The 25,401-nt window shown below is 45.0% G+C and overlaps 2 protein-coding genes across 2 annotated transcripts in view; one reads left to right on the top strand and one right to left on the bottom strand.

The window, feature by feature from the left end:
- Window positions 1-25,401, top strand: part of LOC309451822 (poly(U)-specific endoribonuclease-like) — a gene marked incomplete at both ends in the record, with an annotated part of 53,106 nt that overhangs the window by 12,457 nt on the left and 15,248 nt on the right. Inside the window, 1 exon segment of the mRNA XM_082075912.1 lies at window positions 20,719-20,844. Coding sequence (XP_081932038.1) covers window positions 20,719-20,844 — 126 coding nt within the window.
- LOC309453035 (lactosylceramide 4-alpha-galactosyltransferase-like) lies at window positions 4,053-7,236 on the bottom strand. The gene is made up of 2 exons (XM_082076128.1): window positions 7,129-7,236; window positions 4,053-6,251 (listed from the first exon to the last, which is right to left on the bottom strand). Exon 2 carries the CDS (start codon window positions 6,225-6,227, stop codon window positions 5,145-5,147), a length of 1,083 nt encoding a protein of 360 aa, XP_081932254.1. The 5' UTR covers window positions 6,228-6,251; window positions 7,129-7,236; the 3' UTR covers window positions 4,053-5,144.

The raw sequence follows: 25,401 nt of genomic DNA, 5'->3' as shown, positions 1-25,401 counted from the left end.
CTGGCAAATATAAGAATTCATTGGTTAAAACTTTGTTTCAAATTTGGCATTCCACTGGTTTCAAAAAATGATCTTTCTTTCTTTCTTCTTTCTTTCTTTCTTTCTTTCTTTCTTTCTTTCTTTCTTTCTTTCTTTCTTTCTTTCTTTCTTTCTTTCTTTCTTTTTCTTTCTTTCTTTCTTTCTTTCTTTCTTTCTTTCTTTCTTTCTTTCTTTCTTTCTTTCTTTCTCTCTCTCTTTCTCTCTTTCTCTCTTTCTCTCTTTCTCTCTTTCTTTCTTCTCTCTTTCTTTCTCTCTCTTTTTCTTTCTCTCTCTTTTTCTTTCTCTCTTTTTTCTCTCTTTCTTTCTCTCTTTCTTTCTCTCTCTCTTTCTCTCTCTCTTTCTCTCTTTCTCTCTTTCTCTCTTTCTCTCTCTCTTTCTCTCTCTCTTTCTTTCTCTCTCTCTTTCTCTCTCTCTCTCTTTCTCTCTCTCTTTCCCTTCCTTCCCTTCCTTCCTTCCTTCCTTCCTTCCTTCCTTCCTTCCTTCCTTCCTTCCTTCCTTCCTTCCTTCCTTCCTTCCTTCCTTCCTTCCTTCCTTCCTTCCTTCCTTCCTTCCTTCCTTCCTTCTCTCTCTTCCTTCTCTCTCTTCCTTCTCTCTCTTCCTTCTCTCTCTTCCTTCCTTCTCTCTCTTCCTTCTCTCTCTTCCTTCCTTCTCTCTCTTCCTTCCTTCTCTCTCTTCCTTCCTTCTCTTTCTTTCTTTCTTTCTTTCTTTCTTTCTTTCTTTCTTTCTTTCTTTCTTTCTTTCTTTCTTTCTTTCTTTCTTTCTTTCTTTCTTTACTATCATGGTGAATTTACTAAGAAGCCTTTTACAACTAGTTACCACAGAGTAAGTCTATTAAAAAATTTTTGGTTTAATTTCCCAGTTTCATTAGAACTACAGATCTGCTAGGGATGCCTTTAAATTTTACCCTCAGGCTGCTCCATTCAGTATTATAACATCGCTGCAGTTGGGGGGAGAGAAAACCCCCCTTTCACCACCTTGAAAGCAGGCAGCCAGGTTTTTCTATTTGTTTTTTTCTTTTTCTTTCTCTTCTTGCTGCAGTTCAGATACAGGCAAGGCCACGCAGGTGGCGTTAATTGCTGGTGCTAAGTGGGAGCTGCCCGGGAGCTGCCTGGGAGCTAAGTTTATCTAGAAGCTTGACACAGGCCTGTAATTTATGTTGAAACAGTACAGCACAGACCTGGGATATTTTGCTTTTTTATTTTCCCATTTCATTCCAGCCATAATACACTCTATATGCAATTCTAATTAGCTGAGCAATAGTTACATTCCTCAGCCCCATGTACCTTCTCCAATTTCTCACAGATGTCAATAAACAGCATATTAACCATCAGTCCATTACTTTAATTTTCCTAGATCCAAATCAGGTCATATTCTAGCAACTGCAAAATACAACCTCCTCCAAGTTCACATCCATCACACCATTTAGTTTTCTTTCCAATACCTTCAACAAACACATAAATTCAATGCGAATCAGAGGTTAACAACTTCAATTATTTTCTGGTCTCAATTTATTATATGATAACAATATGAGCAATTACTCTAATGTGTAAGGATGCATCCTAAGGGGGGAGCAAGGTGGTATTTTAGTAGCGGAACCAGTTCCCATGTTGTAATTATCTCCTCAAACAAAATTATTTTGGTACCAAATATAAATATGCAAATTAAAATACTGAGCTCAGATATGCAAACCAAATATCAAGTTCAAATATGCAGATGGATCACAATTACACCAATTCAAGACAATATCTCGATTTTAGCATTGCAACTTTGAACCGCTTACTGCTCAGACAGGTGGAGTTACCGCTGGATCTCCCTGACAAAACAGGTCAGTGCACGCTGGAGCCCAATCGGCACCTGCCCCCCTGCTGCCCTAGCAAGCTGGACCGGGCAAGGCTTTTATTAGTGTCTCATCTGGGGTGATACAACTGTTATCCCAACATCAGGATTCTTTATCCGGTGTGCATACAAAAGAGCCAAATTTAGTACAACAAGATGAGACACAGCCTATCACAGAGTTGCGCAAGTCTGGATGTTGGAATAAAGCTAGCATGCTAGAAAGAAAAGTAACAGCTGTTAGATATGAAATCATATCATCACATTCATGCAGTAAAGAGCTGAATTACTCATGGTCTTCTGTATAATCACAAAATGTACATTTTGAGTCAACAGATTCTCATCATTTAGCAGTCTGTGAACTTACTGTACCATATAACAAGCAAAGACTTATTAAACTGTAGTATGCTTAAACAGATACCTACAAAGAAAACAGGTTAATAAGGAAGACATCTATGACTGCTGTGTTATATAGTGCTGTTGAGGACAGTGTTTACTGACATGGCCCTCATTACCACAAATAAAACATTTAAGACTCACTTGATTTACACTGAGCTGAGACAACGCGGCTGCTAATATCGAAGCCCGATATGTTTCAGTCCTTACATTCTGACAAACCTTAACATATTGCGCAATATCAGTGGCTTTACCTTTCACCGACAACAAAGCAGCCTGCCAGTCAGAGTTAGCATTGTCATGTGCCAGTTGAAGCAGTAAAAGTTTTGCTGCATCTTCATTTCAACCTGTCTTGCTATAGTGGTTTGCAGTCTGTCAATGAAGTTTATATAAGACTCCTGCGGTCCCTGTCTTATTGTTGCAAACGAGTTTACACTCTGCCCTGCCTCCGGGACCCGACGCCACACCATAACAGCAAGACGAGTTGCTCGTTCAGAATCCTGCTGCGGAAGCTCAGCCTGCGCCTGTGGAGTGATATACTGTCCGGTTCCTAGCAACATATCCTGATTTATCCCTACTCCTGATGACAAATTTTCCATGACCTGTTCAGTCACAAGATCTTTATTCTCTAATTGCCACACAGAATATTGCACTGGTGTCAAAATTGTTTTAGCAAGCAATTTCCAATCCTATGGAGTCATTACGTACGTGGCACCAATACCCTCAATAATTCCCATTGTAAAAGGACTGTGTAACCCATTCTCTTGCATGGATTTTTTTAACTCCTTAACCATTGTATAAGATATTCTGTCATGTTCTGGTGGTTGTTGTGGTTTGTAAATAACTGGAAAGGCAAAAGAAAAATTGCCGTGCTCCATAGCCCTTTCACGGCATTTTTTCATCACCCCTATGTGTTCTGCTGTCTTAGTCATGAAGGGGTTACTGTGTGCTGTATAAGCATCATTAAAATCAGGCAAAGGAGGTACTGAGGGCAGAGTTTTAGACTCCTGACCCAGCTCCACACAAATTTCTGCCTTATCTTTACACAGCTGTGATGGCATTAATGATGGATGTAAAACTGACTCTTTTTTGAGATCTACAGAGCTTAACTCAAAAGGATTAGTGCTGTCAAGACTCAAATCATTAGCAACCTGCTAATTTGTGTGTTTCCGCCCATCCTGCCATGTTTGCCCTTGCATTATTTGCTCTGCCAACTGCAACTGCGATAGCACAGAGTTCACAAATCTCCAAGTTACATGCAAACCATCGGGGACTGCAAAACCTGAATTCTTTTGTGCCTGTTCTGAATTCTTTTGTTCCCTGACCTGTTTCCAAATTTTACTGTCAAACGTCCCCTCACTCAGAAACCAAGCACAATTCTCTTTCACCCGTACCAGGAGTGAAGTGACCTGCTTCTCAGAAATACGATACCTAGAAAAACATAATATCTGCAGTAAAACCTGCAAATACAATTTATGTTCCTGAGAAGTGGCTTGCCCCATACTAACGCAATCCCACAGCTATCTCGTTCAACGAGGTCTGCTTGTCCCTATCTATACCGTAGGGATTAATGTGGCCACAAATAAAATTTACTCGCCCATCGGATTGCGTGGTCACCGCCAAACACACTGCTCGATGAAGAGCCTCCAGGGGTCACACACTCACATGGGGCACCATTTGCGGCGATTGGAAACAACGCACACCAGGACTCAGACAGAGATTCACACACAGACAGAGATCTTGTTCAGGAAGGAGTGCAGAGCCAGGCAGAGCAGAGAGCTGAGCCAGGCTGAGGTCTTCTTTATTAGTCAGTTACAATTTATAGGATTTACAGATACAGACTTGGACAAAGATGTTACATAAGATGTTTTTCCAATAGTTGTTATTAAAAACACACCACACTGATGTTATCTTTGTTTCAGTTATGCTCCCACTCATTCATAGACCAGGCCCAAGGACATTATACATCATACATATGGGGGCAGTTTTCTGACCCGAGATATCATTCTCACTGGCCTGGGCTATCACTTCTTACACTCATAAAAAGCATACTTCTGCATAATCTGTCCAAGGCCCTTTAGCTGGAACTGCTGTTCCCACAGTTACCCTTTGCCCATGTTAAGATAGTGCTACTCATCTTATCTCCTCTTCCCTTGAGAATGCCCTTTTTGGAATGGAAGCTTGAAAATCATTGGGAAAGCCTCCTTTCCATTTTGGTAACATTGATTGAGGTGCCCTTAACATGGCCAACCATAAGTCTGAAAATTTCAGAGCACCCGGATGCCCCAGTTCAAAGCTGGTGTGAGACCCTGCTCAGGAGCAGGGTTGCCTAAGCATGATCACAGAGGTGAGGAGAATTAGACTGGCTAAGCTGTGGAGTAGGGACACAGGAGAGAAACAGCTGCTGCACTGCATGGCCTCATGAACTATATGTAGTTGGTCTGTGGGTTAGAAATGCACAGAGAAAGAAGGTGCCCAGTTCTCCTTTTTATTTATTTCTGTTGGAGTGGAAGGTAGCATTGGCTCTACGTCAGTTTGTCATTTGTGAAGTACTGTCATCTCAATCATCAAGCCTGACAGTGTTCAAGAAGAGACTAGACAGCGCCCTCAGACACATGGTGTGAACTGTGGAGTTCTCATATGCAGGGACAGGAGCTGGACTTGATCCTTGTGTGTCATTTCCAATTCAGGACATTCTATTATTCTATGGTTCTATTATTCTATTATTCTGCAATCTGATATCTGAGGCAGATATCAGAAATGGTATAAAAATGACTGAGCTGTGTGTCACACAGAATACCTGCTCTGTGGGCTAGAAACCAACACTCTGGAAGGCACTCAGTTTCCTTCAGGTTGGAAAACTTCCCTGCAGCAGGTCACATTACAGGCCTTGACTGCTCTTCAAAGTCCTTTTTCATCTGTGCAGATGTGGCAGGGCAGAACTGAGAATACAGCTGAGCCAGCAAAGCCTGGGACGTGATCTCTAGCCTTGCATCGTGGCTCAGTTTGTTCCATACGTGCACCGCGTAGGTGTTCTTAAGGAGATTGTGAAGCTCCGAGGAGCTGATTGCTTCAAACAATTTCTTCCAGTTCTGCCATGGAATAGGATAAAAAGCCTCACGGCTCAGAGCACTCACTCCTTTGCAGATCATACCACTTTGGATATTACTGATAGAGCACCACTTCTTGAAGACACGTGTTAGGAGCTGCGGGCCCTGGTGTCCCCAGATCCAGCTTTTGTAGTTACCGACAAAGTCCTGCATGCAAAGTTCCATGAACTCATGCTTGGGTTTGAAGGACAGAAAGGCCCCATTCAGTTCATCATGAGTCTGGAGCCCAAGGGCATTGGTGAGGTTCTTCAAGTTCTTCAGCACAATGAAGTCTGTGTCCAGGTAGATGCCACCAAATTTCCACATGATGGTAATTCTGCAGGCGTCAGAGAGGTGGGCTAAGTAAAAACGTCCCTTCTGGTGCTCAGGCTGTGAGTACCACTCTACCAGAGGTGTTCCTGAGAAAAGCTCTGCCAAGTCCAGGGGCCGGATCTCCATGTTGGGGAAGCGGCTCAGCAATGAGAATGCCCAGTGATTGGGCAATGAGACATTCCCCTTTGCCAGGCCTTTCATGAGCACCACAACCCGTGTCTCAGGGTGCATCCGAGCCGCTGACTCCACAGAGCACGTGAACAGGTAACTTGGGTTAATTCGCTCAGAGGTCTCCACAAAAAACACATCTCCTGGGGAAGGAGGGGGCCCACCAGCAATGGTGTGGGGAGGGGAAGTCAAAAACTCTTCACGACTGCTTTGAGTAGGCAAGGTGTAGACCTGGCCTTCAGCATCCTCCCCAGTTCTCCAGTGGAACATGACAGAGGCAAAGAACAGAAATGAAATGGTGAGGATAAACAGAGCCGTGGGCCTGTGGCTCAGCAACACTGTGGTCAGTTTTGGCACGCAGTTCGACATCTCTCCCAGCACAACTGTTGTGATCTGAGGGGAGAAAAGAAGAAAAAGACACTGACAGGAAAGGCAGCAAACCAGGAGCCTTGGGAAAGTGCCACAGTAGAGCAGAACACTCCTTCCTTCATCCCAACTTTAACTATGCCTTTTGGTCATTTCTGGAACAGTCTCCTGGCTTCTCCATATTGTCACAGGACTTTCAGGTCCCACATCAGAAACTGCTGCCCATCTTTGGATCCCTCTCTTTCAAATACAAAAGAAGGACAAGTCTCTCCTTTTGGCATACCAGATACTAAGACTGATCCTCTGTTCTCTTCATGTGTTTTGTCCACGTAAGTTGTGCTTGCCACTTGGAAGGATATACAGCATTTGACACACAAATGGCACATCTGCATGGTGGTCCAACACAAACTCTGGGAACAGCATACGAGACCTTATCTATCATCTTCTAGAATTTCAGGTCATACTGAACAAGAAACATACATGCAACAGCAATCCCTAAGACAAAGAAATAGGAATGCTCCTTCTGAATGTTCCTGGAGCTTTGTCAACAGACGTGTGCAACTGCTTCCGTGATGAGTTCTAAATCTATAAAGCTTTAATCTTTAACCAAACAGGTAACAGGACAGACAACTCAGCAGGCACAATGGACAGCTCTAATCTAACAGTGAGCAAGATTCAAGACTGCATGCATAGTTTAGTAAATGGAGGTATTTCCAACACAAGCGCACTTCTATATAATTAGAAATACATTAATATATTTCTGCATTTACACGGGATAGGAAGACATTTTCGATGCTGCATGAGCCAGTCAATTTATCTCACCATACAAACACAATAAATCCGTCTCTCTACCTTCCTCTGAAATCGCACGTGCCATTGCACAGAAATGGTAAATACTACTTACCTGTCCCTGCTTTCAAGACACCACAGAAGTCACTGCTCAGCTGGACAAGACTTTCAAGAGATCACTGTTTCTCAGAGCACCTGTAACTCTATGAACTGACACTTCCTTTTCCTGAAAAGAAATGGTGAGAGACGGACTCTGAGCACCTGAAGGAAACAGGCAGATTAAGGTGGATGTGATGTCACACTTTCAGTTCATACAGTGGCTGATATAAGGTTCCTGCAGCTGTTCTGTGAGGAAACCATCTAATTAGAAATGCACCACCAAAAACTAACAAGCAAACAAGGAAAAAAAATAAGGAATTTGATACCAAATTATTGCTACACATTAAGCTTTATACTGTGGTGGGAAACCACTTGCTGTATTGTGTTCTGCTCTTTGCGAACAATCCCCGATACTCACACTGCTTGGGTGGCTGCCACGAGAACCGAGCTGAGAGATTCATAGAGCTGCCTCCTCCCATCCCAGCACTCCATTCCTGAAGGCTCCTTTGAACGTACACTCTTTTGACCAGTTAATAAACTCATCCATTTGGAAATACTCCCTCTTATGCCTGATGCTTCATTCAATGAGGTGTCCCTCATTTTATGATGGACTTCCCCTTGTCCCTGTACTCAGTGGCAGCTGACCTTCCCTTACAGAAGACACACTGACACAATCATAAAATACCACCTTTATCCATGCAGCCACTAAGTTTAGAACTTAGTGCAGTTCTACTCAGTTGCCTACAACAAATGCCAGGCCTATCACTCTGCAGCTTCCCAAACCCCTCCCCCCTCCCCAAATCCTTCCAAGCGCTGCAGCACCACGGACAGACTCAGATGATGCCAACACTGGGGAAGCTCTTTGGAAAGCACCTGCAGCTCTTCCCAGCCCTTTCATCCATGGAGCTCTCCAGGCATCAGGTCAGGCTCCACATAATCACAGAAGGGTTCGGGTTAGAAGGCGCTACTCGAGATCATTTGCACAATCACTCGGCTCACAGCAGAGTCACCTAGAGCGGGTTGCTCAGGACCGTGTCTGGGGACAGAGGCTCCACAGCCTCTCTGGGAAAACTGTTGCAGTGTTGTACCACCACCATATTTCAATTTGTGCCCATTGTGTCTCATTCTGTCACTGGATTCCACAGAGACGAGTCTGGCTTGTCTTCTTTACCCCACCCACCCCCAATCAGCACTTTGACAAGACACACTCCAAGCCTGCTCTTCTCTGAGAAAAAATTACCAGAGCTCTCCAGCCTCTCTTCCTATGGTACATACTCCAGTCCCTTCCTTATCTTACTGGTCCTTCACTGGACTTCTCCAGCATGTCCATGTCTCACTTTAACTGGGAAGCCCAGAATGGGGCACACTTACTCCAAATCTGTGTCACCAATGTTCAACAGAGGGCAAGGATTGCTTCCCTTAACTTTGCAGGTAATGCTCTAAGTAATGCAGCCCAGCAGTCTGTTGCCTTTCTTTGCCAGCGGAGCACATTGCTGGTTCCTGGTCACCTTGTTGGTCCACAGGTGCATGGAGTTATCCCTCACCAGCTGCATCTCTTTGAATTTCATGAGATTCATTCTGAGAGGCACTCTGAGATGCAGCTCAATCACCTTGTCTTTTAAAAACCTCCAGAGTGGTGACTGCACCACTTTCTTGGGCAGCCTGTTCCAATGCCTGACAGCCCTTGCTGTGAAGATATTTTTCCTAATATCCAATCTGAACCTCTCCGATGCAACTTGAGGCTGTTTGCTCTTGTGCTGTTGCTTGCTACTTGGAAGAAGTGTTTGGCACCTACCTCGCTACAACCTCCTTTCACATAGCTGTTGAGAGTGATAAGGTCTCCCCTCAGCCTCCTTTTCTCCAAGCTAAACAATTCCTCTTCCCTCAGCTGCTCTGCATAGAACTTCTACTCAGGAACCTCACCAGCTTCGTTGCCCTTCTCTAAACTATCTCCAGCACCTCAATGTCTTTCTTGTAGTGAGGGGCCCCAAACTGAACACAATATTCAAGGTGGGGCCTCACCAGTGCCAAGTACAGGGGGACAATCACTTCCCAAGTCCTGCTGGCCACACCATTTCTGATGCATGCCAGCATGCTGTTGGCCACACTATTTCTAATGCATGCCAGGGTGCTGCTGGCCTTTTGGCCACCGGGGCACACTGCTGGCTCATATTCAGCCAGTTGCTGCCCAACACCCCCAGGTCCTTTTCTGCTGGGCATCTTTCTAGCCACTCTTCCCCAAGCCTGTAGCATTGTATGGGGTTTTTGTGACCCAAGTGCAGGACCCAGCACTTGGCCTTGCTGGACCTTATACCACTGCCCTCAGCCCATCTATCCAGCCTGTCCAGATCCTTCTGTGGAGCCTTCCTACCCTCGAGCAGATCAACGCTCCCACCGAACTTGATGCTGACTGCAAATTTACTGAGGGCGCACTCAATACCCTTGTCTAGATCATTGTCAAAGGTATTAAACACAACTGGCCCCAGGACTGAGCCCTGGGGACCACCACTCGTGACCAGTCACCAAGTGGATTTGATTCCATTCACCACAACTCTTTGGATCCAGCCATCCAGCTGGTTATTCTACCCAGCAAAGAGTTTTGTTTTGCTTCAAACTGATCTCTGGACTCTTTTTCGATTTCTCATCTAATACTGACCTCCTCCCTCTCTATCAGGCTCCCTGTTCCTTCTGCAGTTGGAAAAATAACAACATTGGTAGCATTAATATCTTCTGTAAATTGTTTTTCAAACCAAGTTTTCTATAGCCTAAAAGTGTTTTCCTATTTATCTTGCCAGATTTTATGCACCTACCTCCACCCCTGGCCTCTCCCCTTGATGTACTGCACACCTGCATACCAGCTAACCTGTAGGAGCTCAAGGACAAACAAGATGGGGCAAGAAACAGCTAGAGCCTCCTCACCACTTCCCATCATCTTTGACTGCATATCAGCAATGAAGAAAGTACAGACAACTATTTTACATCTCAAGAGAAAACTGTTTCCCTGGCTTTTGACTCCAGACCCCACTAGTCTTTTTACAGTCTCTCAAAATGCTCCCCTGGGCTCCAAGGTCTTTAAATCAAGCTCTGAAAGGCAGGTGAGACAATGAATGCCTGTAGCACAAGCTTTCCACTTTAGATCTACAGGAGCACAGACACAGTCACTACTAAGGGAGGTTGTATCCCAATGCCCAGGGAGTAACCAACACAATTTCTCATGGGGTTTCCTGTTCCACAACATCCAAGCTTTCCAAATGAAACTAAAATGCCTTGGTTCAGATAGATTGCAAATCATGAATGGTGGGGCAATAGCTGGTTAGATTAGGAATCAGTACCACACACTGTACTTTCCTCTGTTCCCTCCGCTCAAGTACCAAAGATGCCATGTAGTCCCACCAAGCCTTCTTTCCACGTGTCCTTATGTTCAACTTGTCCCATGTTCATTCCACACTCCTAATTTTAGTGAGTCACTTCAGGATGCAACTTTTAAATGCTTTTCAGCCTGAAGAAGAGAAGGTTGGGAGGGGATCTCATCATTGTTTATAAATATCTCCAGGGTGAGTGACAAGAGAATGTGATGAGACTCCTTTCAGTGGTGCCCAATGATAGGATGAGGGGCCATGGGCACAGACTGAAGTGTAGGAGGTTGTTGAGGGTTTAGATAGCGGGGTGACAATAAAACCCTGGCAGATGTATTGTTAACCTCCTCTCCCCCGCCACTCCCCCCTTTTGCCCTTCCCTCTCCCCCCTTCCCACTAAGGACAGGCGATCGAGAGGGAAAGAAGGACAGAGATAAGAGAGTTGGAAAAATTAAAAATGTTTTACTAATGCTACTAATAAGAATAGAGAAAATAATGCAAAATATACAAAACCAATCTTGAAAGTCTCAGCAACTGCAGAGCTGGCACCCAAAGTCCTGGACTGGACTCTGCAGCCAACTGAAACTGGATTCAGTCTCCCACTAGGCCTCAGTTCCCAGGGACAACTAGCAAGGTCCTCTCCTAATGCCAGCCATAAGCAAAAGGGATGAAGAAGGGCAAAGGAGAATGAGATCCTCATGATCTCCCACTTTACATGAAGTATTCATGTGAATGGAATGTTATACACAGTTGGTCAGTTTCTTGGTCACTTGTCTCTCGTTGCCCCTCTCGCGAGATATCCATCCATGCTTATCAATAACTTCGTATTCCATTGCTATGTTTACCAAAACATGTGTCTGGTTCTCCAGGAAAATGCAGCTAATATGAAAGCTTTAGCTGACAGGCAAATTCACTAAAAGAGAAACTTGTTTTTTAACAAAACCAGGACAGAGGTTCCATCTGAATAGGAGGGGAAACTTCCTTACTCTGGGGTGCCAGAGCACTGGAACAGGCTGCCCAGAGAGGTTGTGGAGTGTCCTCTGGAGACATTCAACACCTACCAGGACATGTTCCTGTACTATCTACTCTAGGTGTACCTGCTTTAGCAGGTGGGTTGGACTAGATGATCCTCAGAGGTCCCTTCCAAGCCCAACCATTCTGTGATTCTGTATAAGAACTAAGAGATTGCTCAGCGCTACCACCAACGCCTCACAAAACAAAATGAAACATCTTGGCAGAGAGGAGTAATAGTAAAAACTGTATTTATTTTTCTTTTGGAAGACAAATGGAAAAAAGCCAAAGGCTGCTTTGGTTTGATTCTTTGCTTATCAAAGCTCAGAACATTGACTCTACAGTGGAAAAAAAAAAATGGAAAGAACAAGTCACATCATTGCAGTGGGTCCCAAACACTGCCGTAATTAAGTTGTGGTATTGCCACAGTAGAGTCCCCTGTTGGGACTTTATGATCACCCAACACCATTTTACCATCTCCATTAGGGATTCCTAGCTCAACAAGATTTCTTTTGTTTAACCCAAATGGCCCAAAAAGAAGGAACCAGTGGAATGAGAAAACATGCATCACTGACCACACACCGGGCCAGGGCTGACAATTGTGCAGCTGCTTCTGAATAAAGCAGTGAAAAAACCCCACAGAGTAGTGACAGTGAGAGCAGGGGGTGAAAACAGCGTCCGTTTATATCACTGAGTGTGTTGAAGAATGCTTATACACTCAGGAACTGGTCATCAAAGCGGCCATTAGAACACCCCTTGAATTTTGACAGCATGTGTTCCCTACCAATCCCATTGTAACCTTTAAAATACTTGGAAATATCACACCTTTCCTTTAGGATCCATCCAGTTGCTGAAATATCTGATACTTATCTTAGATGCAGGTAAGGACATCTGGTCATAAACTCATTGTAAAACATAGTTCAGCTCTTCCTGTGTCAGGTGCAATTTAAGGAGTGAGGTGGATGAACTCTCCTACTCATCACAGGGTATTAATTTGCCACTATAATAAAATACATCATTGGTGCACAAGAGATCCTTCTAAATGATAAGCTAACCTCAGATCCTTATGTTCTTATTCACACCAAATCTCCACATCTTTAGATCTATGATGTCAAACAGAGACTGCAGCAGCCTGCCCAACTGGAAACAAAAAAGCGTCCTCTACCAGAGGCTTCAGAAGGGAAGCGAATGAAAAAAAAAAAATAATTTCCTTTGACCCTTTCTTTCTTCTCTGTTTTCCTGTACATTTTTCTCAGGACATGTCATCTGGCACATCCTTTACTTCCTCCTCACTTCCTGTTCTTTGGTCTCCCATTTCCCTTTGTTGCTTTGAGGATTGTACTTCAGAAGTCCTGAGAATCAGGAGATGAGATATGCATTTCTACAAAGGCCTTTTCCAGGTTTACAGCCACAGAAAGGTGCCTTTCTCCTCTAAAAGGCTGATGGAGGCGGCCACGAGTGTCCCAGCACTTGCTCTCCTCCTGAGATTTCTCTACCTGACCAAGCAGAGCAGAAGAAAGGTTCTGAAAAGAAACAAAGTGTTGCTGGTGGGCAGCTAAAATCAAGACAAAGTGCTGCACAGACATCGGTTGAAGCTACAAGCTCCACCTACACTCCATGAATGGCTTTTATCTTCTGTTCATTGATGGTGGAACAGCTGGAGAGTTGCGGGCTCCCCGGCAACACCTCTTAGGTGACCCTTGAGTCACTGCCATTCGGAGTCCTTCTTCATGATTTCATACGTGGCAGGGCAGAACTGAGAATGCAGCTGAGTCAGCAGAGCCTGTGATGGGATCTCTAACCTTGCCCCTTGGCTCTTCTTGTTTCATACATGCACTGCGTAGGTGTTATGAAAGAGGGGCTGAAGCTCCGAGAAGTTGACCACTTCAAAGTATTTCTTCCAGTCCTGCCACCGAATGGGATAAAAAGCCTCACGGGGCAGAGCACTCACTCCTTTGCAGCTCGTACTGCTCCGAAGACTCCTGATGGAGCACCACTTCTTAAAGACACGTGTTAGGAGCTGTGGGCCCTGGTGCCCCCAGATCCAGCTGTTGTAGTTCTCCACAAAGTCCTGCATGCAAAGCTCTATGAACTTGTGTTTGGGCTTAAAGGACAGAGAAGCCCCATTCAGTACATACTTGGACTGGGTACCAAGCACATTGGTGAGGTTCTTCTAGTTCTTCAGGACAATGAAGTCTGTGTCCAGGTAGATGCCACCAAATTTCCACATGGGTGGAAAATTTCCACAGGGTGCATATCTGTACCTACCAGCAACTGCTGCCACTTGCTTCCAGTGGTGCATGCAATGTGCTGCCTTTGTAAAACATTTTGTGACTATAATGCCTTCTAATATTTTCAAGGTGGCAGCTAGCAATTTCAGATGTAAATAGAGAAGCACAATTTTTTACTTTTCTTCCCCACCTATAATTTTTTTTTTTTTTTGTTCCTGATTTATTATCACCTTCCCTTCTATTGTCAAAGAAGAACTGGTTATCGAACAGCAAGACTAGAATGGACCGTCCTTCTCAGACAAGGCTTTCAGACTTGAAGAGCTCACTTCTGGGTCAAAATTTCACATAGCAATCTAGAGTCTGATATCAACCCAAAAGAACTCCAGATGCAATGCCGTGGCTCATGCTTGAAGTTCTTACAGGTATCTCAAGACTGTATCTGGAAAGCCAGGTGGGAGAAGGTGACAGTCACCATACTTCTTTCTGCTCTCATCTTCTGCATTCCCCACCACACTGATTGTCTGCAGTGATAAGGTGAAGCAGGAGCCCAGTAGAGATGGCTCTGCCTTTCTGGTGTGAGCATGCCTGCACCAAGAGAGGCATCAGATGTGGTTCTGTCCTCACACTCCACATCTTCTTGTTGCGTTTGGCACCTCCTGCCTCTGCCTTGCCTTCCTGCGCTGACTGTCATTCTGAGTGACAGTCCTCAGCAGGCAAACAGAGTAGAAGAGGGAGACAGCTCTGTGCCTTGGACCACCAGAAGGATTTCTGAACTTCAGGTTGCACTTTCCTTGCTCAGTGTGTTTGCTAAGAGAGAAACTTCCTCCTGGCATGGCTAATGGGATAATTCTAATTCTAATTCTAATTCTAATTCTAATTCTAATTCTAATTCTAATTCTAATTCATACTAATTTATCTCTAACATGAAGGGTGGTGAGGATGGGATATATTTGTCTGGGAGATGAGTAAAAAGGAGTTACATGAAACACAGCACTGCTATAACCCTGTTCCCTGTTTCTATTCTGTTTTATTAACTCATCTCAGTGTAAAAAGCTGGTGAGACAACTGAATCATAAGCTGCTTTAGTGACAATAAGGTGACCATAAAGTCAGTTTTTGCTTCAACATACCTGATAACATAGAATTGGTTCTCCAAACAACACATGCCTGTCCAGGACCTTGACAGAGTGTTTGCCAAGTAACTGCCCACTCTTATGTTCACCCCTTGACAATCCATTTTCCTTTCCACCTACATAACCTGTCTCATTTATCCTTTGGTATTTTCACATACCAACTTTAAACTCAGAAAAACAGCACTGGACTCAAGTATAAAGACATACACGCTGATATAAGAGGAAAATTAAGAAAATCGCTTGTATCTTCTATTAACCATATAAGATGATGCATGTATTTCATAACATTTGAACCATTTAAAAAAAAAATATTGGAAACTCCTTGTTAATGGCTGCCCATTAGGCTTTCCAAATCTTTTTCTCCTCTAGGCCGAGATTACAAGATTTTTAAAAGTTGGATGTTGTTCAAAGGATCTTACTTTAGAGAGGTTCAATCAAGCCTTCTTTGCAGGGCTCCATATGACCCATGTTTTTTTGCTTTGGTATTGTTGACTTGCTCACACAATTTGTCACTGACCCTTTAATTCTCTTCATTTCCTGAGTAATTTGTGGTTTATAGCAATAAAAGACTTCTTATTGGGACATTGTTTTAGATAGAATGAAGGTTTTGTATAAGAAAATAATTTGGAAAAATGAGCACACCGTGTGAATGTTTCACTATAATGAAATGGAGATGCTGGATTCTTTTACTCTAACTGCACTGCTGGTGCATGAGAGTTACTATTGCAAAGAACCTTCCCCAAAAGTTTCTTCAGCTCTTACCCATACAGACTAAGTGTTCTTGTTATTGGGGTGGTGCTTTGTGCAGGTAGCACAGACAAACAAGACTCCAACTGGGGAAAGTCCAATTGAACAGACTTCTTGCACAGAAATAATTTGTTTGATGTGAAAGCACAAATCTAACAACTGACAGATTTCATTTTAGGAAGGAGATTGAGAATTAATGATAAAAGTCTCTGAGTCATACATGCTATAACATTGAAAACCTGCCACACTTCTGCTGTATAAGCAGAGCCTGGGGTTTGGGTAAGGACTGAAGATAGCTCCTCTGTCACAGCCTTCTCCACTGAAAGGTCCATGCAAGTACTTGCCCCCAGCAAAACTCTTCCTCCGAATTCTTGTTTAACCCTAGCAACAAACATCTGCTTTGCCTCCCATTTACTACAATTATTAGTCCTATTCCTTCTTTCAGACACTGACACCTATTCAGGCCCAGTTCAAAATTCAGGTCATCTTGTAGGTTACCCATCCCCAGTGAACTCAAAGCACCAAAGAGCCAGAGTGAAAAAGGAGCGTCAGTGCCTCCAGTGTAGCTGAGGCACACGATGGCTCAGATCCCCAGTTACCAGCACACTGAGGAGTGGCAGCCCAAGTAGTTCCCCTTGTCTGCCCTGCCCTTCTGTAGGAGGCTGTTTTCCCCACTCTCAGTAATGCTGAGTAAGATATTAATGTCATATATGTTCTTCATGCTCCTCAGCTACTGCAGCTTCTCCTCTGGTGCACTAATGTAAACTGGCTGCATTGGGCTTGTAACTCAGGGATATGAATTCCTTTGTGCAACAAACTCTCAAGGAGTTAAGCGCAGATTGCTTACGATTTTCAGCATTGTCCTCTTAGGCTGTATGAGTTCCGTCCCACAGTTAAACAGACAATTCTGGAGAAAAAGGATTGCTCAATCATCTGAAAAAAAATTTTAAAAGGCAGCACAGATTGCTACTTGCTTTTTCTTTCCATATGGAGTTTAAACCAGCAGTTTCTCAGCCAGCCACAAAGTGCAGCTCAGGGCAGGAAAAGCAGGAAAAAGCATATAAAACTTGCTGTTCTGCTTCTAGACTCTATTGATGCCACTATTTGATTAGTGCTCTCTTTTCTTCTACGGCTTCAATTCCCTCCCTGCCAACAATAGGGCATGAACCCGCCTGGCTCACTTTTGCTCTTCCTGGTTCTCAAGCTGCCTCACATCAAGTCTGACACATCAGAAGACTCTTTGTGACTTTACCACTATGTTTGTTTGCTCTTTCTGCTAGAGACCATGGAGTTTGCCACTGGCAGGAGAATGCAGTGAATATCTCCCTCCTGGCCAGACTAGAAGGAGAAGACATAAGAGTTCTCAGTTAGGAGGTTCAGAGTTGGGCTTGAAGGTGCCTTGGTTCAGTCTGGGAGAACCACTTGTTAAAATCAGGGCAAGTTGCCCAAGAGCCTGTTTGAAAGAAATGCCCACTGTGGAAAAATTTCTGCACTTCTTTTCCTGAATCATGGTATGTACATGGAAGCCTCCTGAATGAAACACCACCATCTTCATTTTTATTTCAGTGCATGGAAAGCTGCAGGAAGGCTTTTTAACAAGAACTTTGTTAAAATATACTCTAAATTAACCGTAGGAAAGGCTCGAGTTTCCTTACAGGTTACCAGCATTCTTTAGATATGAACATGAACAGTAGCCTCTATGGTTTTTAGAGCAGTGCTGACTGGCAGTTGTGGGGAGAAGAGAAAGCTCTCGTGATGACAAGGTGCAATCCAGAAGACAGAGTGATGTCAGAGGACCCTAGAAGTGACCTGCAGAAATAGCAGCATGTGTCTTTTTTTAACACATGTATTTCTCTGGATTTCTTTGCAGGAAGGCCTTATATCATGAACTTTCTAAAGTTTTCAGTGAGATGTGTGATGTGGATGTTAACCACCTTTTGCCTGGGAAAGACTACACAATTGATTTGCAGGCAACCAGCTGCTAAGTCACATGAGGATTGTTGTGACCCAAGTGCAGAACTCAGCACTTGGCCTTGTTGAACCACATGCAATTTGCCCCAACCCAATGATCCAGCCAATCCAGAGCCTTTCTACTCTCAAGTAGACCAACACTCCCCCCCAGCTTCGTGTCATTTGCAAACTTACTGAGGGTTCATTCAATCCCCTCATCCAGAGAACTGATCAAGATATTAAACAGAACTGACCCCAATACTGAGCCCTAGGGAACACCACTCGTGACTGGCCACCAACTGGATTTGACTTGGTTCAGCACAGCTCTTTGGGCCCAGCCATCCAGCCAGTTCTTTACCCAGTAAAGAGTACACCCATCCAGGCCATGAGCAGCCAGCTTCTCCAGGAGAATGCTATGGGGAACAGCGTCAAAGAATTTACTGAAGTCTAAGTTCACAACATCCACAACCATTCACAGAATGGTCACAGAATCACAGGTTGGTTGTGGTTGGAAGGGACCTCTGGAGATCATCTAGTCCAACCCACCTGCTAAAGCAGGTACACCTAGAGCAGACTGCACAAGAATGTGTTCAGGCAGGTCTTGAATATCACCAGAGAAGCAGACTCCACAACCTCTCTGGGCAGCCTGTTCCAGTGCTCTGGCACCCTGAGAGGAAGGAAGTTTCTCCTCATATTCAGATGGAACCTCCTACAGTTCAGTCTGTGCCTGTTGCGCCTCATCCTATCGTTGGGCACCACTGGAAGAAGTCTGGTCCCATCCTCTTGACATCCACCCTTGAGATATTTATAAACCTTTATGAGATCCCCTCTCAGCCTTCTCTTCTCCAGGCTGAACAGTCCCAGCTTTCTCAGTCTCTCCTCATAAGAAAGATGCTCTAGGCCCCTAATGATCTTCGCAGCCTACCGCTGAACTCCCTCCAGTAATTCTTTCTCCTTCTTAAACATGGGAGTCCAGAACTGCATGCAGTACTCCAGATGTGGCCTCACCAGGGCAGAGTAGAGGGGGAGGAGAACCTCCCTCGACCTGCTGGTCACACTCTTCTTAATGCACCCCAGGATACTGTTTCCCTCATTCATTAAGCAGGTCACCTTGTCATAGAATTAGGTCAGGTTGGTCAAGCAGGACCTGCCTTTCATAAACCTGTGCTGACTTGGCCTGATGACTTGTTTGTGTTGTATATGCCATGTGATGGCACTCAAGATGATCTGTTCCATGACTTTCCCTGGCACTGAGGTCCAACTGACAGGCCTTTAATTTTTCAGATCCTCCTTCCGACCCTTCTTGTAGATGAGCATTACATTTGCCAACTTCCAGTCAACTGGGACCTCCCCAGTTAGCCAGGACTGCTGATAAATAATTGAAAGTGGCTTAGTGATCATCCCCACCACCTCCCGCAGCACCATTGGGTGTATCCCAGCTGGCCCCATAGACGTGTGTGTCTAAGTGATGTAGCAGGTCACTAACCACTTCCCCTTGGATTATATGGGCTTCATTCTGCTCCTTGTCTCTGTCTTCCAGCTCAGGGGGAGTGTGTACCTGAACCGCAACTGGTCTTACTGTTAAAGACTAAGGCAAAGAAGGCACTTAGTACCTCAGCCTTTCCCTCATTGTCCATCACTATGTTTCCCCTCCACATCCACTAGAAAGTAGAGATTCTCCTTCAGCTTTCCTATTGTTGCCAATGTATTTATAGAGGCATTTTTCTTCCCTTTTCCAGTAGTAGCCAGGCTCAGCTCTACTTGAGCTTTGGCCCTTCAGCTTTTCTCCCTGCATAGCTTCACTGCATCCTTCTAGTCCTCCTGAGTAGCCTGCCCCTTCTTCCAAGGGTTATAAATTCTCCTTTTATTCCCACATTCCAGATGAAGCTTCCTATTCAGCCAGGCCAGTCTTACTCCCTGCCAGCTTGTCTTTAGGCACAGGGGGACAGCCTGCTCCTGAGCCTCTAAGATTTCCTTCTTAAACAGAGACCAACCTTTGTGGACACCTTTACCCTTCAGGACTGTCTCCCAAGGGACTCTGATAACCAGCATCCTAAACAGATAAAAGTCTACCCTTTGGAAGTCCAAAGTAGCAGTTCTGCTGACTGCCCTTTTACTTCACCTGAAGGGAGTTCCCACAACATCTGCCTGGAAGTTACCTGTACCCTCAGAACATCCTTTTGTGCCTTAGTCACAATCGGAATTTCTCTGTGGTTCTTCAAGTACAAAGTGAAATGGATAAGACTCTTGTCATTGCTTTGATGTTATTCCATGTATTGCAAAAGATGCCAAAGTCATATTTCCTTCTTTGCTCACAGCTATCTAGCCCTTTCAGATAGCACTAGGTCCACAGCTACTTCTTGCATTTCTGTTGGGGGCTATGCTTCAAGCAGGTCTATGAATGTAAAAGTTTCCCTCCCTGGTTTTTCTTTTCCCCAGACAGAGTATCTTAAGCTGATCAAACAGCCAGCATAACAGGGAGCATTGTTTTCCACTGTCCCCTACTCCTCCCTGAGCCACATAGTCCTGTGTCTCGTGAGGGCAGCTCTGGTACTCACAGAAACCTACACTAGGTCCTTTCAGCTCACTAACCTGCAGGAAATTACTTGGGTTTTTGACATCAAATATTTTTCTATCTACTCTGTGCACTGCATAAGCTCCCAGAGTCCAGTGAGTGTCAGAGCACCAGTAGAGGAAATGACAGGACGGAGCAGGTGGCCAAGGAGAAAATGAACCAGTGCACTCAGTGGCCACGTGCTCAAGCTCAAGCTGTCTCATGTAGGTTTATGCTGCATTATTCCTCTACTGAAGCAGTGCCCACAAAGCCTTCTGCTAGCATAGCCCACATTCATAAGCCTATGCCTGTGATTTTGGTGTTCAGATATGATTTGTTTTGGTAGAAGGTCGTTATATCTTCAGCAGCTGGTTCCATAAGGAAGCCCAGTAGTGAGCTGTTTACCTCAAAAACAAGTGCAACACTCACCTGGCCTTGAGTCACCTCTAGACTGACACCCAACAGTGTACCTGAGAATGACACCTGACATATAAAGAAATGTCTTTCCCTGAGGGCTGCCAAGGCGCATTATATGGCATCTTTTTATGATGGCACTCACAGATATGCTTAAGCATGTGGCCTGTTCATTAGGATGTGCCTGCTGAAAGCTTCTTTTTTTCTGCAGCCTTTATTTCCTTATTTGAGAACTGTGAGACACCTACTGGTATAGCAGAAGTAGTGACACCAGAAGAAACAGTTGAAAACAATTGCTTCCTTGATGCTATCTTAGCAACAGAAGTAATGAAATTGAGTAACACAGATCATTTTTGTCCCTAATCAGAGGTCTTCAACCACAGACATTCACACACTTTTCTTCCCACCACATCATCCACTTTTCTAATCTGCACTTTATCAGTTTGTCCATGACTGTTAAGGGGGACAGTGTCAGAAGCTTTGCTAAAATCCAGATACGCAACAGTGATGCATCTGTGGCATTTATTAGTAACCTTCATCATCAAACACCAATTTAGACTTCGTGGCTAAATTTCATTGCACGTTTTGTGCAAAGTAAGAAAGAAAACACAACACCATCCAGACAAACAAAATAACTGCTCACAAATCAAGATAACCAGCTTGTGTATCTTCTTGCCTTTTACCTCTGCCAGTTTGAACTATTGATACACATAAAAGACCTACAAATTCTTCTTTGGTTTATTACAGACCTGATTCTTTCTGTTTTGAACGTACTTTTGTTGGAGAAACACAGCACAGTAAACAGATCTTAGGTTTGCACAACTGGGTATAATCTTACCTTCAGGAAAAGCACAGTCAAATTGACCACCAGGGATATGTTGCTTGGAAGAACAAAACCAGGGTAAGAACAAGCAGGGTGCCTTTGCAAATAAGACAAAAAGTTACAGAGCTAAAAGCTGTGGTAATGAGTTAAGGCCTAATGATGAAATCATAGGCCCGATAGCACTTTCTGTCATTTATTTATATACTTAGAAACATTACACAGAGCAAGCCAAGGGTTCCTACAGATGTTGAAAATGCATGAGAGGTGTTTCAGGCCTGACACAACTAAGAAAATAGACACAGAAGAGCAATTGATAGTTCTGGGAACTGGCTGAAGGAAAGAAGCCAGAGAGTTGTGGTCAATGGGGCAGAGTCTAGTTGGAGGCCTGTATCTAGTGGAGTGCCTCAGGGGTTGGTACTGGGACCAGTATTATTCAATATATTCATCAATGACTTGGATGAGGGAATAGAGTGCACTGTCAGCAACTTTGCTGATGACACCAAACTGGGAGGAGTGGCTGACAGGCCAGAAGGCTGTGCTGCCATCCAGCAAGACCTGGACAGGCTGGAGAGTTAGGCAGGGAAAAATTTAATGAAATATAACAAGGGCAAGTGTAGAGTCTTGCATCTGGGCAGGAACAACCCCAGGTTCCAGTATAAGTTGGGGAATGACCTATTAGAGAGCAGCGTAGGGGAAAGGGACGTGGGGGTCATGGCGGACAGCAGGATGACCATGAGCCAGCACTGTGTCCCTGTGGCCAAGAAGGCCAATGGCATCCTGGGGTGTATTAGAAGGGGGGTGGTTAGTAGGTGGAGAGAGGTTCTCCTCCCTCTCTACTCTTCCCTGGTGAGACCACATCTGGAATATTGTGTCCAGTTCTGGGCCCCTCAGTTCAAGAAGGACAGGGAACTGCTGGAGAGAGTCCAGTGCAGGGCACCTAAGATGAATAAGGGAGTGGCACCTCTCCCTTATGAGGAAAGGCTGAAGGAGCTGTGTCTCTTTAGTTTGGAGGAGATGGAGAGGCAACCTCATTAATGTTTATAAATAGATAAAGGGTGAGTGTCACGAGGATGGAGCCAGGCTCTTCTCGGTGACAACCAGTGATAGGACAAGGGGCAATGGCTATAAACTGGAACACAGAATGTTCCATTTAAATTTGAGAAGAAACTTCTTCACAGTGAGGGTGACAGAGGAACTGGAACAGGCTGCCCAGGGAGGTTGTGGAGTCTCCTTCTCTGGAGACATTCAAAACCCACCTGGACACATTCCTGTGTAACCTCATCTAGGTGTTCCTGCTCTGGCAGGGGGATTGGACTAGATGATCCTTCAAGGACCCTTCCAATCCCTAACATTCTGTGGATTCTATAATAATAGAATCACAGAATAGTTTGGGTTGGAAGGGACCTTCAAAGGTCATCTAGTCCAACACCCTTGCAATGAGCAGGGACATTTTCAACTAGATCAGGTTGCTCAGAGCCCCGTCCAGCCTGGCCTGGAACGTCTCCAGGGATGGGGCATCTACTGCCTTTCTGGGCAACCTGTGCCAGTGTTTCACCACTCTCATTGCAAAAAAATCTTCCTTGTGTCTAGCTTGAATATCCCCCTCCTTCAGTTTAAAAACCACTAGCCCTTGTCCTGTCATAACAGGTCCTGCTAAAAAATCTCCCCTCATCTTTCTCTTAGGCCCCTTTTAAGTACTGGTAGGCTGAAATAAGGTCTTCCTGGAGCATTATCCAGGCTGAAAAATCCCCATCTCTCTAAGCCTGTCCCTACAGGAGAGGTGTTCCAGCCCTCTGATCATCTTGGTGGTCTCCTCTGAACCCTCTCCAACAGGTCCATGTCTTTCCCATGCTGAGGGCTCCAGAGCTGGATGTGGGACTCCACGTGGGGTCTCACCAGAGCAGAGGGGCAGAATCACCTCCCTCAACTTCCTGGCCATGCTCCTTTTGGTGCAGCCCAAGATACGATTTGCCTTCTGGGCTACAAGCACACATTGCTGGCTCATGTCCAATCTTTCATGCACTAGTACCCCCCTGAGTCCTTCTCCACTGGGCTGCTCTCAATCTCTTCATCCTCCAGCCTGTATTGATACTGGGGGTTACCCTGACCCAGGTACAGAGCCTTGCACTTGGCCTTGTTGGACCTCATGAGGTTCACTTGGGCCCACTTCTCGAGCTTGTCCAGGTCCCTCTGGATGGCATCCTGTCCCTCAGGCATTGCACCACTCAGCTTGGTGTCATCTGCAAACTTTCTGAGGCTGCACTTGATCCCACTGTCTATGACATTGATGAAGATATTAAATATTACTGGGCCCAAGATGGACCCATGAGGGACACCACTTCTCACCAGTGTCCATCCACAAATTGTGCCATTGACCACTACTCTCTGGATGCAATCATCCAGCCAGTTCCTCATCCACCAAACAGTCCACCCATCAAGTCCATACCTCTCTAACTTAGAGAGAAGAATGTTGTGGGGAACCATGTCAAAGGTTTTATACAAATCCAGATAGACAACATCCATAGCCTTTCCTTTGCCAACTGATGTAGTTACTCCATTGTAGAAGGCCACCAGATAGGTCGCAGGACTTGCCCTTGGTGAAGCCATGCTGTCTGTCTCTTATCACCTTCCTGTCCTCCATGTGCCTTAGCACAGCTTCTAGGAGGATCTGTTCCATGATCTTCCCAGGCACAGAGGTGAGGCTGACAGGTCAGTAGTTCCTGGGGTCCTCCTTTCTACCCTTTTTAAAAATGAGTGTGATGTTTCCCCTTTCCCAGTCACCAGGGACTTCCCCTGACTGCCATGATTTCTGAAATATCATGGAGAGTGGCTTGGCAACTACATCAGCCAATTCCCTCAGGACTCCGGGATGCATCTCATTGGGCCCCGTAGACTTATGTATGTTCAGTTTTCTCAGGCGGTCATGAACTTGATCTTCATTTATAGTGGGAGGGACTTTGTTCCCTCAGTCCCTGTCTTGCAGTTCATCCACTTGAGAGGTGTGGGAAGAGAGCTTGCCAGTGAAGGCTGAGGCAAATAAGTTGTTGAGTACCTCAGCCTTCTCCTCATCCGTTGTTAACAGTTGAGAAGTCTTGCTCATCGAGGTGGTGGGTACACCTTTTTTAACCTTCCTTTTCTGTTTGACATACCTGTAGAAGCCCTTCTTGCTATTCTTTGCATCCCTTACTGGGCCTTCCTGACCCCATCTCTGCACAACCGGGCTGTGTCCCTCTACTCTTCCCAGGATACCTGTCCCTGCTTCCTCTGCCTGTTCATTTCCTTCTTGCCCTTTAGTTTGACCAGCAGTTTCCCTATTGACTAACTACTTGATGAGCTGGAAGTTGGCTTTCCTAAAATTGAGGGTCCTGACTTTAGTCTTCGCCTGTCCCACATCCCTCAGGACTGCAAACTCCACGAGCAGCCCAAAATCACTGCAGCCCAGGCTGCCTCCAGTTTGGATGTCACCAAATAGCTCACCTGCATTAGTGACCATCAGGTCCAGTATTGCATCCCCCCTGGTAGGGCTCTCTATTACCTGGCTCAGGAAGTTATACTCAATGCACTCCAGGAGCCTCCTGGATTCCGTACAGCTCGCCGTGCTCTTTTCCAGCAGACATTAGGGTGGTTGAAGTTCCTCAGCAGGACAAGAGCCTGCAAGCAAGATGCCTCCTGTAGCTGGAGTAAGAATACTCCATCAACAGTCTCTCCCTGATTGAGCGTCCTGTAGTAGACATCAATGACAAGGTTTTCTTTGTTGCCTTGGTCTCTGATTCTTACCCATAAGCATTCAACCTGCTCTTGGCTATTCCTCAGAGACAACTCTTCATGCTCTATCTTTCTCTTGATGTAGAGGGCAACCCCTCCACCTTTCCTTCCTTGCCTGTCCCTTCTGAACAGCCTGTAGCCACTGAGAGCCACATTCCACTCGTGGGATTCGTCCCACTAAGTTTCAGTAATGGCCACTAGGTCGTCATCTTCTAGCAGCATAGTGGCCTTCAGCTCCTCCTGTTTGTTGTCCATGCAGTGTGTATTGGTGTAGAGGCACTTCAGCTGGTCTGTTGGCTGTGTCAT

This window comes from Streptopelia decaocto (assembly GCF_964273445.1).
Source record: "Streptopelia decaocto genome assembly, chromosome: 1".
NCBI lineage: Eukaryota > Metazoa > Chordata > Aves > Columbiformes > Columbidae > Streptopelia > Streptopelia decaocto.
Note: the sequence above shows the minus strand (reverse complement) of the source record. Positions and strands in the feature narration are given on the sequence as shown.